The sequence below is a fragment of the Cydia splendana genome, chromosome 19 (assembly GCF_910591565.1).
Source record: "Cydia splendana chromosome 19, ilCydSple1.2, whole genome shotgun sequence".
NCBI classification, from domain to species: Eukaryota; Metazoa; Arthropoda; class Insecta; order Lepidoptera; family Tortricidae; genus Cydia; species Cydia splendana.
In genome coordinates, this window is record NC_085978.1 from 4,758,618 (window position 1) to 4,774,688 (window position 16,071).

The 16,071-nt window shown below is 38.9% G+C and overlaps 2 protein-coding genes across 2 annotated transcripts in view; one reads left to right on the plus strand and one right to left on the minus strand.

Annotated features, from left to right (window-relative positions):
• Nucleotides 1-16,071, plus strand: part of LOC134800279 (unconventional myosin-XVIIIa-like) — a 142,109-nt gene that overhangs the window by 43,905 nt on the left and 82,133 nt on the right. Inside the window, exon 4 of the mRNA XM_063772789.1 lies at nt 746-883. Coding sequence (XP_063628859.1) covers nt 746-883 — 138 coding nt within the window. The remainder of the gene's footprint in view (nt 1-745; nt 884-16,071) is intronic.
• LOC134800221 (uncharacterized) lies at nt 12,530-15,493 on the minus strand. Its single transcript, XM_063772719.1, has 4 exons — nt 15,342-15,493; nt 14,432-14,555; nt 13,906-14,150; nt 12,530-13,143 (listed from the first exon to the last, which is right to left on the minus strand). The coding sequence occupies exons 1-4, from the start codon at nt 15,483-15,485 to the stop codon at nt 12,703-12,705; spliced, it is 954 nt and encodes a 317-aa protein (XP_063628789.1). The 5' UTR covers nt 15,486-15,493; the 3' UTR covers nt 12,530-12,702.

Sequence of the window (16,071 nt, forward strand, 5' to 3'; positions counted from 1 at the left end):
GCTTGATTTTTGGATGATTTGAGGGGGGGGGGGGGGTCAAAAATCGTCAAAAATAGATGACGTAATTTATGAACAGCCCCTATGTACATTTGCACTGCATTTAGTATTTTCGTTCTTACCAAATAACAGTTTTAGAACTTTAAAAGTTAAGTACAGTTAGTGTTGTTATGGTTGATTTCAATATGCTTCGCGAAGGATCAAGAATGTTTAATCCATCATTGTAGTGCGAGTGTGGTAGAAGGGATCGGCGTACTGAGCTCGCACGGCCTGCCGCAGCGCGTAAAATACCTAAACTCGCTCAACGCCGAAATGTAATAGCGCTCTTAATAAAGGATTATCCAAGTGATTTGGTGCAAGACTGCAATCATTTTTAGAGCCCCGTACAATACTTTGTTCACGGTGCTCTTATGGGATCACTTCGGTCTTGTTTGTAGCTAGGCTGGCTGTGTTTAATAGCTAAATCATAGCCATAAAGATTTTTTTTAAGCACTTGAAGCTTTTCGGATTTGCGAATCACATACAAACAAGACAAGATACAATAGCTCTGGTTAGTGATGAATGTGATGATGATAAAATACTTGAATGACATACTATTATAACCCCAGATGTTCCAAAAAGTTCTACGCGATAAAAATAACTGTGAACTTTTAGGATACAAAATTTCTTGGGTGACTCTCGAAACACCCACGACCGCAGTGCGTTAGCTTTAAATGTAATAGCTACTCACCTCTGCAATATTGAACAGGTGCAGCCGATAGCCGAGCTCTCGGAGCTGTCGCGAAGAAAGGCGGTGGACGGCGGTGGCGACGTCGAGCTCTCGGACAGCAACGTCCGCGGCGGCACGCTCAGCCGCTCGGGCAGTCGCCGATTCACCAGCACCCAGGTAAGTGTTCGACACCAGTGTGATGGTTGATGACAGGTGCAGCCGATAGCCGAGCTCTCGGAGCTGTCGCGAAGAAAGGCGGTGGACGGCGGTGGCGACGTCGAGCTCTCGGACAGCAATGTCCGCGGCGGCACGCTCAGCCGCTCGGACAGTCACCGCTTCACCAGCACCCAGGTAAGTGTCCGACACCGGTGTGATGGTGGATGACAGGTGCAGCCGATAGCAGCTCTCGGAGCTGTCGCGAAGAAAGGCGGTGGACGGCGGTGGCGACGTCAAGCTCTCGGACAGCAACGTCCGCGGCGGCACGCTCAGCCGCTCGGGCAGTCGCCGCTTCACCAGCACCCAGGTAAGTGTCCGACACCGGCGTCATGGTGGATGACAGGTGCAGCCGATAGCCGAGCTCTCGGAGCTGTCGCGAAGAAAGGCAATGGACTGGAAGAAAGGCTACGTCCGCGGCGGCACGCTCAGCCGCTCGGCCAGTCGCCGCTTCACCAGCACCCAGGTAAGTGTTCGATACCGGTGTGATGGTGGACACAGTTTCTGTGAAGTTGATTGACTTGTTTTGTGTAGGTATACCTAGTAAAATTGGGGTTACAATGATCTTGCTAATGAATATTATGCCAATCAGTTCCTCCTTTTATGCAGTTTTACTCTTTTTGACGCCTCGATGCAATTTTAAGTTGACTGGAAATTTATTGAAAATACAACGGAATTGAAACGGACCCTAGGCTCCGAAGCAATATGGAGGATGCAACCGGGATAAACGATAAAATGAGAGAGAGGAATATAATTTTCGGGGCTGGAGGATAGGTGCCTTTCTTGCATTTCTAAAGGCCTTTGCCATATGACATGATTAAGTCATCCTGACTCTTGATTGACCTTTCCCAATGAAATCAATTTAATACTCATATCCTTAATCATTGTTCAGTCACCTGCAATAATATAACACCACGAAACCCGCAAAATTATCTGACACGATCTTGTAGATACACGACACGATGAGAAGAGCCATAAGAGCGTGTCACATATTTTTGCGGCGTTCGAAAAGTAACATTATTGCAGGTAACTGTACTACAATTTAGGTGCCCCTGGCACGTGACGCAACGTAATCCGTCATACGATACTCGTTCCCACTATGATGTTGGTTGCACACGCAAATTGGCAGGCATGTCAAAACGATCGAGTCAACCGGCTGAGGGCCCTTGCCGCAAAATCAAGTGCCTACGTCGCCTGTTGACATTACTTTGATCTAGATTTTGCTTGTGTATTGCTAATTAACTTTAAGCGTGCTATAAGTAGGTAAGCACATTGAGGTAGTGTTTTCTCCCCTTACCAATAGGTAGGTACGCGTTTTGATGCTACTTCAGTGATTAAAAAAACTTATGTATAAACTGTCAGATTATCGCATTTAGGTGCTAAGGACATAGGCTAATCAAATTAGATCGATAAAAAGCATTTTGTGGAATGAATACTTGAGCAATCCAAGGAAAAATATATCACCCAACTCTCCCAAAACGTATGCACACCTCCTGGGATTGCGCAAACTCCAATTACACGCATTTAGGACCAAAGGAAGGTATAACACGATTTCCAGCTTGCTGGAAATTAATTCTTCGAAAAAATCTAATTTTATTGGCATAACATCCCATGCAGCCTTTATATTTACTGTGAATTTGCTTGTTTAAGCCTAACGCTTCCCTTGCTACTGGGGTGCTATCGTGTTTGCTAACATATAGGAAAACGGCCGGAAATATTCAAGGGGTACACATCCCTCTTCAAACACAACATACTTTATTGGAAGAAATGCTTTACTTTAGTCCTTTTAGCGAAGAGAATACGGGAAATATAAATGAATTAGAGGTCGTAAGTCTATGTCACTTGGTGTGGGTATTGGGGTTGATACTCGCACACAGTTGAAAGTAGCAAATTGACCAGTATCTTGACTCTACACAACTACAGATATACAGGGTGTCCCATAAGTGACACGTCACAGTGACACTGGAGGTAGACCAGGCCAAAAGGACCCAAACCAACTTAACATGACCCCAGTAAAAGTGGCACGGTTTTCGAGTTATTGCCAAATTAAGGTTTTTCATGAATTTTGACCGTTTTTAACATTGTTAGTGCCAGTGTGCATTCGGAAAGGTCTCGAAGTTAGTTTTGTTTATGTGTACGGCATCATGAATAGTTAATTAAGATAACAGAACAGGCATTTTATCGATAAACAATGTAAAATGCAAAAAAGTACTGGTTTAATCTTGAATTAAATTCACAGCGAAACATTAATTTCGACTTTGACCACCTGTCGTGAAAAAAAATTACTAGTAAAGTAATGTGCAAATAACGTCAAGCTATTGAACATGTTATGCAGATTCAGAAATGGTATAACACATGTACCTTCCTGCAATAAGATAGGAATTATTATCATCTTTCGAAAGCCTTATAAAAAATAAGTTAAAACTAGGAAATCTGCAAATTCTGCAATCCGTTGCTAGTTAGTAAAAATAACGATTTATGGTAAGATTTTTGTAACTCTGGATACAGAAATAAAAAAACGCCTATTCAGTATTTGCCGAAGGCCTAAAAGAAAGAGATGGAAAATGGTTATCTCCCTTTTTAAGGATATCATTGAGTTGATAAAGGTTCAAAGAAAATAAAATACTGCAGGTTGAAGTTTAATCAATTTATTAAAATAATTTTATTTTACAATAGGAGCTCGAATCGTTTTCCCCGGCTCGTATGTACGCTTGGCACCGTCTTGTAAAACTTCAAGTTAATTTTCTTAAATAAATTTCGGATATGTTTCGTGCTGCCTCGAACATGCCGCCGTAGTTCCTCTTGGGACGCTATTGGCTTGGAGTAAAATTTATCTTTTAAGTATCCCCAATAAAAAAATCTAATGGGCTTAGGTCCGGGGAACGTTAGGCCATGCCACTGGTTCCAGTCGGCCGATCCATCTTCTTGGAGCTGGAACCACAGCAAGATGGCTGCCCAGAACACTACGCTCGCGATGTCCGCGACCACCTAACACAGAAATTTCCAGATGGATCAGCCGATTGGGACCAGTGGCATGGCCGCCGCGCTCCCCAGACCTAAACCTACTATTTTTTTTCATTGGGGATGCTTAAAATGCTTAAAAGATTAAAGTTTACTCCAAGCCAATAAGGTCCCAAGAGGAACTACAGCGGCATATGTTCGAGGCAGCACGAAACATATCCGAAATTAATTTAAGGAAATTAACTTGAAGTTTTCCAAGACGGTACCAAGCGTGCGTACGAGCCGGGGAAAAACAATTCCAGCTCCTATTGTAAAATAAAATTATTTTAATTAATTGATTAAACTTCAACCTGCAGTATTTTATTTTCTTTGAACCTTTATCAACTCAATGATATCCTTAAAAAGGGAGATAACCATTTTCTATCTCTTTCTTTAGGCATTCGGCAAATACTGAATAGGCGTTTTTTTATTTCTGTATCCAGAGTTACATAAATCTTAACATAAATCGTTATTTTTACTAAGTAGCAATGGATTGCAGATTTCCTAGTTTTTGACTTATTTTTTATGAGGCTTTCGAAAGATGATAATAATTCCTATTTTATTGCAGGGAGGTACATGTGTCATACCATTTTTGAATCTGCATAACATGCTCAATAGCTTGACGTTATTTGCTCATTACTTTACTAGTTTTTTTTTTCACAGCAGGTGGTCAAAGTCGAAATTAATGTTTCGCTGTGAATTTAATTCAAGATTAAACCAGTACTTTATTGCATTTTACATTGTTTATCGATAAAATACCTATTCTGTTATCTTAATTAACTATTCATGATGCCGTACACATAAAAAGAACTAACTTCGAGACCTTTCCCAGTGCACACTGGCACTAACAATGTTAAAAACGGTCAAAATTCATGAAAAACCTTAATTTGGCAATAACTCGAAAACCGTGCCACTTTTACGGGGTCATGTTAAGTTGGTTTGGGTCCTCTTGGCCTGGTCTACCTCCAGTGTCACTGTGACGTGTCACTAATGGGACACCCTGTATATTCTGCATCTTGCGGAAAGTTTCAACAAATTGGAATAGTTCTCGGAAATACATATTAGGAAAATTTCATAGGAAATTAAGGAAAGTTTAATTTTGGAAACGGAAAATTTCGATCCCAAGATTTAGTTAAATTGCTGATTTAGTTTACACATTTTCAGCAGTAATATAATAGGTGTAACATTTCGATTTAATAATATAAAGAAATCAAATAAAATAAAGTTAAGCTAGTGCATATTATATTATAATACCTATTCCTATATACAGTAAGTTTTTCTTGCGGTCAGAGCAGATATGAATTACAAAATAGGGCTCATGAAATATTTATAAGCGCAATGTGCGGCAAATCAGTTATATAGACTGCAGTTATATATGACTATATTTATTATTCCTGACGGTCAAACATTCGTTTGGTGAAGTTAGGTTAGGATATGTGACGTTATCAACCAAAAGGTACCACATTGTCGGTTGTCGATAAGGTTCATTTCAAATTGAATTTATATAGAAATAGCGCCTTATTGACAACCGACAATAAGTACCCTTTTGGTTGAGAATGGCACATATGTTCTTTAGGCATTATTAAGAAAAGCCGGGGTGGTTTAATAAATGTGAAACTATTTACTTCCAATTTCATAATTGCGATAGTCCCCACACTTTTAACACATGTCAAATGTTGTGACAGTCCCATAGTGATAACGTGACGAGGTCTAAATCTCAGCCCCTAATTCGTGCTCAGGGCTCCAACAATGTCAGAACATGACGTATCTACCCCTAGCATAAACAATGAATGACGCTAGGAGCATAGATTAAGTAGACCTACAGGATTAGGTATATTATATAGGATAGATATCCCGCACAATCGTCGAAAATTTACATTAAGTATAATATATACTTAGTTTAAGAAAAACGCATATATACGAAAACAATTGCATTGGGTCATGGATGATTAGTCGTATCGTACGGGTCGTATACTTGTTTGCCACCGACGTGGTACCTATACAAAAAGGTACCGTATTCTGCTATAGCTAGGTGTTTATTCCGGGAGCTTCTGGGCATTAAAATTACCTACATACTTCTAGAATCAAGAAATCAAAATTCACTTGTTCTGTATAAATTTGCTTCATTAAATGTTTTCTTTAACATAGTTTATTCTGACTAGTTATGATCATAAATTTGCGGGCAAGTCATGTCTCATGCACCCTGTATGTATAATCTACTGTATTGTACTTACCCTAGCCTAAACAATGGCCGACCATAAACGAGTGAATGAATGACTTGAATGAGTAAGTCACGCTGGAAGATTGATTGGGTCCTTTATTTGCAGATATTTGGAAATTTTGGTCTAAATTTACAAAATTTGTGGAATAAATGTTTTATCTAAAACTTGCATAGACAACCCATGTCACAAGCACCCTAGCCTAAACAATGGCCGACTCCAATACCAATAATGCTCGACAATGAACGAGTGAATGAATGAGTGAGTCACGCTGGAAGATTGATTGGGTCCTTTAATTGCGGATATTTGAAAATTTTGGTCAAAATTGTCAAAATTTGTGGACTAAATGTTTTATCTAAAACTTGCATAGACAACCCATGTCACAAGCACCCTGTATAATCTGTACCCTAGCCTAAACAATGGCCGACCCCAATACCACTAATGCCCGACAATGAACGAGTGAATGAATGAGTGAGTCACGCTGGAAGATTGATTGGTTCCTTTAATTGCAGATATTTGGAAACGAGTTTGAAAGCTATTTGGTACGTTTTTGAGGTTGTTCGATGTAATATTAATTTGTAAGTCAATGAAACGTTTTCAATGTCATTTTTGTTTATATTTTGAGTGTTACTGACATTCGGTAATACCTTCTCGTATTAAGGGACTTAAAAGCTTAAGTATACTGTATTATTTTGGTACCTCTTGATTGTGTAGGTGGTGAGATAAGCTTAATATTTATAGTAAAATAAGACTGTCCGAGGGAAGTTTGGTGATGTATTTAGAATTTACTTTGCATACATTTTAAACTAGAATATTCACTCTTAACCTTTACACTTTTTTTCTCACTACTTTCAAAATCCAACAGATAAGGCTGTAAGTTTAAACAAGATAGCACTTTTATTCTGAGCCGTCTAAGTGCTAGCTGAAAACTACAACTAGGTAGACTAGACGTATATAATAGTAGTCCCAAGTACATCGTTAGTTCCGACAGTGGGAATCCACGCACTATTCATCCGGCCACTCAGTCGGGACTCTGAGGACCCTTGTCTCGCCTCTATGCATCTTTGATGTGTATGCAGGGATGTTAGTTCCGCCAACATCGAGCAAGGCTTTAGATCCAGTGTAAATGCGGGACTCCAGTAAATCTGAACCCAAAACATCAATTTTAGCTCCTTAACCCGAGGAGCGCCCTAGTATCACACGTGTGATGTTAACTCAATTTGGGTCGTAGCGACTCAGAATCACACGTGTGTTACTACAGATCAATATGGGTCAAATTGCTTTGCATCAATTTGCTTTATGGTGGACATTCGACAGGTTAAGTGATCCAAATAACGCGATTTTACGAAAAAATGGCTAGTCGCAATCGACATGCCGCCTCGCGTCAATCTTGCAAAAAGTTCTTCTGGTTTACCTAACTTTAATTTTCATTCATTCAGCCACTCAGTCGGGAGTTAGTCGGGACTCTGAGGACCCTTGTCTCGCCTCTAGGCATATTTGATGTGTATGCATGCAGGGATGTTATACCGAGGCCTTCGTCTTAGTCCATAGAACCAGGATGAATGCGCTGGACCAATTCTGAAAAGGTTGACTTTAGTAGCAAGTTAGCAGTAGCACCATAAGGTGTAAAATATTGTTAGGCCGCATAGATTTTGATATTTGTTTTTCATATGACTCGTTGTATTTGTTTTATTAATTTTTAATATCCTTGAGATGGCGGTTTAATTTAGTTTTCAACATTCACTCACCACTCTGTCATCCGCTGTGAGAAAGGCAAAGAAAGTTGTATAAACTCTTATTTATATCTTTTAGTATTTTCATCAGGGATCATATTAACGCAAAATAGGCTAAATACAATCTGCTCGGTGAGCTTTAGGAATAACATCACATCATACTTTTGATGATAAAAAAGGTGTAAATTTCACGTAAAACTACGGTTAACTTACGTCGTTTTGGTATAGGTATTTAAACGTTTCGGTGAATGTCCTACAACACTTCACTGTGTCTGTACCTAATCTATAGCCGTGGCATATGCAATGCCTAGCTTTGGTTTACATAGTGTAGACACTGTGGTTGTTTGTGATCGTTTGTGAGAAGCCTTTGATGTTCGTATGTAGTTTACAATAAATATTTACTTGCTTTGACAGGTTATGTGCCTTTGAGTTACGTAGCGCCTCTAAGTTGAGGTTCCTTTGAGATTTTATGTATTCCAGCTGGATTGTAAGATAAAAAGCAGTCATGCATATAAACGCTAGGGTAAGTATACTATGTATGATGAGTGATGACGGCTTTATGATGAGGAAAAGTTATATAACTCGTGCTATTTCGTGACAGGATTTTATTAACAACTTCGCCTCACGAGTAAGCTCTTACTTGAGACAAATCCGGCCCATGCCGCCGTGGCCCGGGTGGCCGAGTGGTCTAAGCATCTGCCGCGAATGCAGCGAACGCTGGTTCGATTTCAGCCCTGGGCGCTGGAGGCCTTGGCCACTTTTTCTTTCGTGTATGACTTTTATTTCAGTTTATAAATGTAATCGGTTGAAGACTCCATAGACCTAACATATTAACGCCCCTAAGATTTGAGTGCCCAGCCAAGATGACAAATCGTTATTAAAAAACGCTACCTAATAATCGAAACTTAAATCATCAATGCATTGCTGCTGGACCCTTGGTCAATCTTCAGTTACTTACATACTCTGTGTGCTACAGGCACGGCATTGATGACGCGCGAACTAGACTTAAAGTACGCGTAACCACGAAGCTTATCAAGACGAACAGTCCATTACCTAGCAATTATCGGCTTGTAAACGTAATCGACTGATAGCGGGGCGGCGACCCCGTCTAGACGGCACGCCCTCCGGGATCGGGTCGTGCGTGAAATCAGGATTGCCTGAAAAGGGCAATTTTGTTGCACCTACAGCTTAAATAAATGTGCCTACCTTGGTCTACAAACTACAATTTATGTCAGGTTGGTAAAGCGGTGATTTCCTTGTTTGTCTATATTTTAGTAGGTAATAATAAGAGCTAAGTTCAGCGTGAATCTATCGTCAACAATTTACTATAATATTATCCTTTACGAGTTGTGTATAAAATACATTATGTTCAGGAAATTTCCGATAAAATTTGCTTGTTGACTATCCACCATCCACATGTGTCATGTACAGTCGATGTCAAAAATATGTTTACATTTTTCGGCTTATTACAAAAGAGTAAGGTGCAAAACTGTAAACATATCTTTGACTTCGACTGTACATCTATTCCACCTTTAAAGTATTACTTATATTAATCCTACGTTGAATACTAGTTATTTAGTTACTCACCTATTAGTATCAGAAAGTAGTTTTTTGCTAAGTTGGTGGTGGTTAACCTTTAAGCGAGGAAGACGTACAGCGTGGGAAAAAAGGACACTTTCGTGGGTGAACTTTCATGATATTTGACAGAATTTCAACTATCATATACCTAATTTATCCCAAGAATGTAATGGGCGACATGGCGCCACAATCATGTGTCAATATAAGGGCAAAAAATCGTCCTTCTTGGGAGTAACATGCGCTAGCGTAAAACAACACCCCATATAAGCAAACTAAGTGTTGAAGAAAATAACCTATTACTATCACATTCCCTTTTATTAGAAGACGCTCCCCTGCACGCTAAACATCCATTTTAATTATCCATAATGTCCACAGAAACATCTTAAACGACTCTAATCGTACATTAAGATACGCCCTTTCTACACCCCTATTCACATAAACTGGACACATCGCAGGGGCATTCCAAAAAAGGTCTACTTTGTTGGGGACATGGCGCGTCTGACAGCTACCTTAATAATAATAACCTTCAGATTTTTTTAGCTAAGTTATTAAATGTTATATGCCAAATATCGGCTTCTTAGCTTTATCAGAAGTGTTTAAATACATAAGTTTTTTGCAAAAAAATCATTTTTGGTACAAGCTTTTTTAGCTGACTGTACATTTCTTTCCACAGGCAACTAATACTCATCGAGACAATTCTAACAACTCCAAACACAATTCGGTTGCGTTGTTTTACCACAGTTCCTATGGCCACCTGTTTTCATCATCACTATCATCAGATCAGCTCGACGGTACCATAATATTGCATTGTCACCACTCCAGACCATCCATCCATCACCAGACCAGACTTACATTACATATGGATGCAATTTTTCAGCCTCATTGAAAACCGGGAAGTGGGTCAAATTTAACTAGATTTGATTACAGACAGAACGGGACATGTAAAACTAAATAGAAGCTTGTAAAAAATAGCGTCACGCAACCCGACACTTTTCTGTAATGTCCTCGCAGTAAAAATGAGCAATAAATCGACTTATAGCTTTCTTGTTTAGGGCGACCCTTCTGTTGTTGGGTTGGTTGGTTCATTGGTTTTATGTGTTCAGTCGGCTTGATGTCCGGTTATAAATGTCCGGAAGTCAGGATGTTTGGACACTGACCCGAATTGACAGGACTATTTACAGTATCCATAGCAGTTTAAAAACGCAGCTGATGGTAAATAATAAATATATTAAATATGTAGTACCCAAGTTGACATTTGTGGTTCATATTTTTAAAAACATATAAAATACTTATTTATTAAATATTTAACATTATCTTTACTATTCTTACATAAAATTACATTATTATTAAATTTTACGTACTTTTAACTTCAAAAATGTGACTTAGGTAATAAAAATAAGTCACACTGTTCACACGGAAATTATAATGAATCGACTTTTATGTAGTTTGGCGTACATACGCACTAGGGTATTCAATACCTGACTTTTTTTAAGTACCTACCTATCTAGAAACCGCCTGTGGAGATGGTAGAAATGACACAAATCATATGCCACTAGTAGTCGCGGGCACCCAGTATCTTAATAATTCGCTCGACATCTTGATCTAGATATGACAAGCGAAATGAATGCGTTTGGCATCAGTTTCGCCTAGCCTAGCATCATTATAGCCTACGCTGGTCTAGGTGACATTCCGAAACGTGTCGAGGTCGGGCGGCTTTGGGACCAGTTCGTTACGTAATGTCATAAGCAGGTGCATACGCATACCACGGACAAAGTAATAAGATGAGTTTAAACTAAATTTGCACATACTTGGCTGTAAGAATGCATTGTACTCCATACTTGACGTAGCACAACGCATGAAAACTTTGCATGATCTCACAGTATAAGTAATATTGTAGCAGCTAATTCTAGCTGAAGAAAATGGCTTGATAACTTAGGTCATAAATCATAATGTACCTACTTATAGTGCGAATAGTAGAAATAAAATAAAATAAATAGTAGAAATTAAATTAAATGGAACTAACAGATTTCCATACTAGAGTCTGTTCGGAAAGAGAAGAGTTGTGGAATGTATGGGGCCCATTCCGTTCATTGGGCCCAATACATTCCACGTCTCTTCTCTTTCTGAACCATGCGATGTTTAAGCATTTTACGTCAAAAATGTGACAATTACGTAGGAAGTGGCGCCCTCAATAATATTCTTACAATTTCTTGTCGGAGTACATAGAGCCATCTCCAACAGCTGGGAAATGTGCAGACCAAAATTTTTTTTACGCATTAATTGTTTAACAACTACCAACCAACTTTTTGCACATTGACAACTAAAGCAGTTACAGTTAGAGTCGGACCAAGCCAACTCTGCAATCTCTGCATGGCATTTACAATGACTAAGTGTGCCAATGTCATCATTAATGTAAAATTTCCATGAAAATATGATGTTTATAATGGTACCTCCTCTTTGTTCTGTTAAAGTCTGTGCAAAGTTAACTTGTGTTGCTTAACTTCAAACTCGGGTAAATCCATTCGACCCTCTCAGCAAATATCTACCCTATTACCTTTTCTTTATACCAAAATCGCATAATCTGACAGATGGATTTACCCCAGTTTGAAGTTAAGCGTCTCACTTAGACTAGTAACATGTCAGTGACACTAGTAGCACTATAGTTCCGTTTTCTTTAGCATTAGAAAGAAGGTAAGCGATCTTGACATGTCTTTTAATTGAAAAACGCTTTTTAAAAATCAGTAACTATTACTTATGAAAGCAGAAGAATATAAGTGATCGTATTATAGATCGTTTCTTTAGCATTACAAAGAAGGTAAGCGATCTTGACATGTCTTTTAATTGTAAACGCTTTTTAAAAATCAGTAACTATTACATAAGAAAGCAGAAGAATATAAATGATCGTATTAGATTCATAATTGTTACATATTTGCCGTGACTTTATTTTAAACCGTGTTTTTCAATTAAAATACACCTTTTTTGAATGCTAAAAAAAACGAACTATAGCATGAAGAATTGTGATTGCTATTATCAATCAAGCAACACGAGAGGTGAAGTTAGTATAAGGATAAAGAACATGATAAGATATATTATGCCTTTATTCAGAAACAGGATCAATAATACCACTTTCCAGTCACAGCATAGGAGCTTCATACTTCGTATGTAAAATCATAATTTCAAGTCTTAAACACTAATAACTAAAACAATGCACTCCACTGACAGTCTTAAACATCCTGTACATGTCACAAATAACCTAAAAATTCTGTGGGCTTCTATCAAAACTCTGCATTTCATATTTTGCAATGACATTGCACACTTCCATTTTCACTTTAGGTATTAAATTTGGCTGTAATTTCTTTACGCTGGCCGCCATACTTCTGAAGAACACATCTATTTCATTTGTGTTCTCTTTTAGCACCTTTTCTATGAGTTTGTCCAGCGTCTGGCTTCTTTGCTCAGGCGTTTTTGGTTCCTCCACGTATCGGAGCAGTTTTGGCCCGTTCATGAGTATTGGTTTCGGCAGAATCTTGATCGGTTGCAAGTTGCGGGGCATTGGCACGGATTTCTTTCTGCCGGCTTTCTTGACCACTTTCTTAGGGGGCTCATTGGTTATTATTTCGGTTTTTGGCAATATTTTGAAGAGCGGTTGCTTTAGCTGCTGGTGTTGTTCTGTTGGGCCGTCCACCACTGTGATCTGGAAACATAAATTTAACCAAATTAGTTTGTGTAATTAGGTGGTCCTGCTGTTATTGTATAAAAAGTTATGCCTTTTTAAAGTCCACATAAAAGTTTATGTATTTTTAAAGTTTTATTTTTATCATACAGTTTATATTTAAAATGCACAAGTAAATCTCTAGATTTTGTGGCACTGATTGACTAGCACATTATCTTTTCCTGGATTAGCAAAGTAATAATGTTGGTACATATTAATTAATATGGATTTCCGCAAAGTAACACTCTATTCATTATGAACTGTAACCCCCTTATTCATAAACGTTTACTAAAGTTGACAAGCCGATAATAATCGTTTGTCCCTTTCCGACGTATTGGTATGATGGAAAGGGACAAACTATTACTATCGGCTTGTCAACTTTAGTAAACGTTTATGAATAAGGGGGTTAGTCTTTAACCGTCCAAGTAGCTCCTTCGTATAGTAATTACTTTACCAGTGTATTGTTATATCCCATGCACTAAAATGACAGTTTAATCGCCCCGATTTGTCCAACAGATCTGATTCAAAATTGAAATGGTAATGTATATGACTCTAAGCGCCACTTGCACCATACCATTAACCCCGGGTTAACTGGTTAAACCTGGAGTTACCATGGTTACCAGTCAAAATTTGACACTAGGGACCAAATTGGCATTTTAGTGTCTGGGACATTATAAACAAAGCTTAATACTGTAGGGATCACACCTTCGCACACCTGTTTCACTATTCTACTAACATACTTACTTCATAATACTCCTGGCTATCAGTAATGACCTGCTGTTCCGTCACAACCTGCTCCTCTTGCACCTGCTGATCCTCGTCCTCCATGGTAGCCTCCTCAAGCACCGTCTCAGTGCCGTCCATAGAAGTCTCATCAAGGTATTGCATCTTCTCGAACACGGGTGCCTTGGTTTTGTGCATGGTGCCCATCCGCTTGCTCCTCATGTAGCCATCTCGTAGACCTCGCCAGCGCTTCTTGCATTCTTCAACTGGAATTATTGTTTTTGTTTTTAGCCACAGCTCTCCTGTCCTGTATTTTAGAGTCTGACGTAGACATTTTATAGTTAGGCGGTTACTCGTATCAATTTTGAACTATTTGACACTATATTTTAATAATATGATTTGCAATTTAAGTTAAAAAACTGTCTGAGAATCACCTACAAAACGGTTATAGGCGTATTTTATATCACACTGATGTGCGGTGCAGCATGCAGCACAACTTTTCACTCTGTTACGATTTGGTTACGATACAAATTCCCGTTTAGCTTACCTGGCTTGTCCAATGCTTGAGCTATTTTCTGCCATGTAGCTTCTCGTGCTAAAATATTCTTTCGCGAGGGATCAAGAACGTTGTACAAATAACTGTGAGGTTGCACTAATTGAGCTAAAGTTTGATCTTCTTCTAGAGCTGAGCGTTTTTTTCCGTAAGTGTTTTTAGAAACACTTTCTTGTGCTGTAACGAAATAACAGTTTGTGGCAGGAACGACAAACTGTTTTTATAAAAACGATGACAAAGAGGCGGCGACATACGATAACATAGTCGCGCATAACGGACGCAACTATCGCAAAGCAAAACGCAGCTCTAAAACTGTTTTATTCGTTTTCCGATGAGCAGGGACAGATATAGGTTATTGGCTAACGAAAGAGCGAGATAGAGATAAAAACGAAACGAAACGGATTGAGCTTTGTTCAGGTAGACGCTAAGCACGCTTTTTACCAGGCCATTATATTCAAAAACTTTAATGTTCGTTAGACAAATAAGTGCTTTATTTTCTAAGCATTAGGGTTTAAATTAAGGAATCTTTTAATGCGTAAATTTAAAGCAAGTAGCGAAAGTAGCGTCAATTGAACAACATTAAAAATTATTCACGCTTAACGAACACTCGTTAGCATCATGAATTGAGAGGCCATTTTATGTGTGACCTATCGATTTATCTTTATAAAGTACTGAAGTTAGGGGTCAAGTTATATTAGACGTTAGTGAGACGATGCAAATTAGGTTTTTTTGAAATGTGAATTGCGTATTTTACGTTTTATTACTTCAATATGCGATTTCGTTTCGTTTCGTTCGACACACACAGGGAATCCAGTTATTTTAGAAACTGTTTTTGTAAACAGTTACGTGGTTAAAAAAAACTGTTACGTTTCGTTTCACGGAAAACTCGAAACGACCCAGCTCTATCTTCTTCGGTGCTCCAGCCAACCGCGTTCAAAGGCATTCTCGTTTTCGCGTGCGTCACAACTACAAAACAAAATGTCTGCCTGCCTATCACGAACGAAAATAGCCGCGCTGCGCAGCACGACGTCACGAGCAGTGTTGCCATTGTTATACATTTTTCATTCATTTTCTTAGCAACATTAAGCTGGTGTAAGCGCCATCTCTTCGCGAGTAGCAGCATTTATATACTACACTTACTTTTTATACTTGGCAGAAGCATATTTGCTACTCAATGCTAGATGGCGCTGTTTTCACTGTTTTATAACGCCATCTAGTGAAAAAGCATTACATGAATATAGTTCGTAAAGTGATCACTAGATGGCGTTTGAAAGTAAAAATATTGTGAAGTTTAAAAAAAAAAACTATTTAATTTGATATGATGATAGCAGATAGATTGGTCACATCATCTGTTGTAGATATTGTCGATATTGATGTATTTCTTAAGGTTTAAGCTAGTGTTGCCAAAAGATGTCTTTAGAGTTTATAAGATTCAACCTTTAACAATTTTTGGGATGATATAAATAGGGCATCCGCTAGCTGGCGCGGGTGCACGCAGCGGATGCAAGCACGGTCGCACGCGGGTGCCATTGTATTGTAGCTGTAGGTACAATCCGTCACTTAGCATCCGCGCCAGTTAGCGTGGTTCATACAATTTTTCGTTAAACCTCTTACCCGCTCCGTGCAACCGCGCC

Coding starts and splice junctions, on each gene's coding strand:
- LOC134800221 (XM_063772719.1), bottom strand. CDS start 15,485: ATGGCAACACTGCTCGTGACGTCGTGCTGCGCAGCGCGGCTATTTTCG. Junction 14,556..15,341: donor GCTGGAGCACCGAAGAAGAT/AGAGCTGGGTCG, acceptor CTAGAAGAAGAT/CAAACTTTAGCTCAATTAGT. Junction 13,144..13,905: donor ATAGCCAGGAGTATTATGAA/GTAAGTATGTTA, acceptor TTATGTTTCCAG/ATCACAGTGGTGGACGGCCC.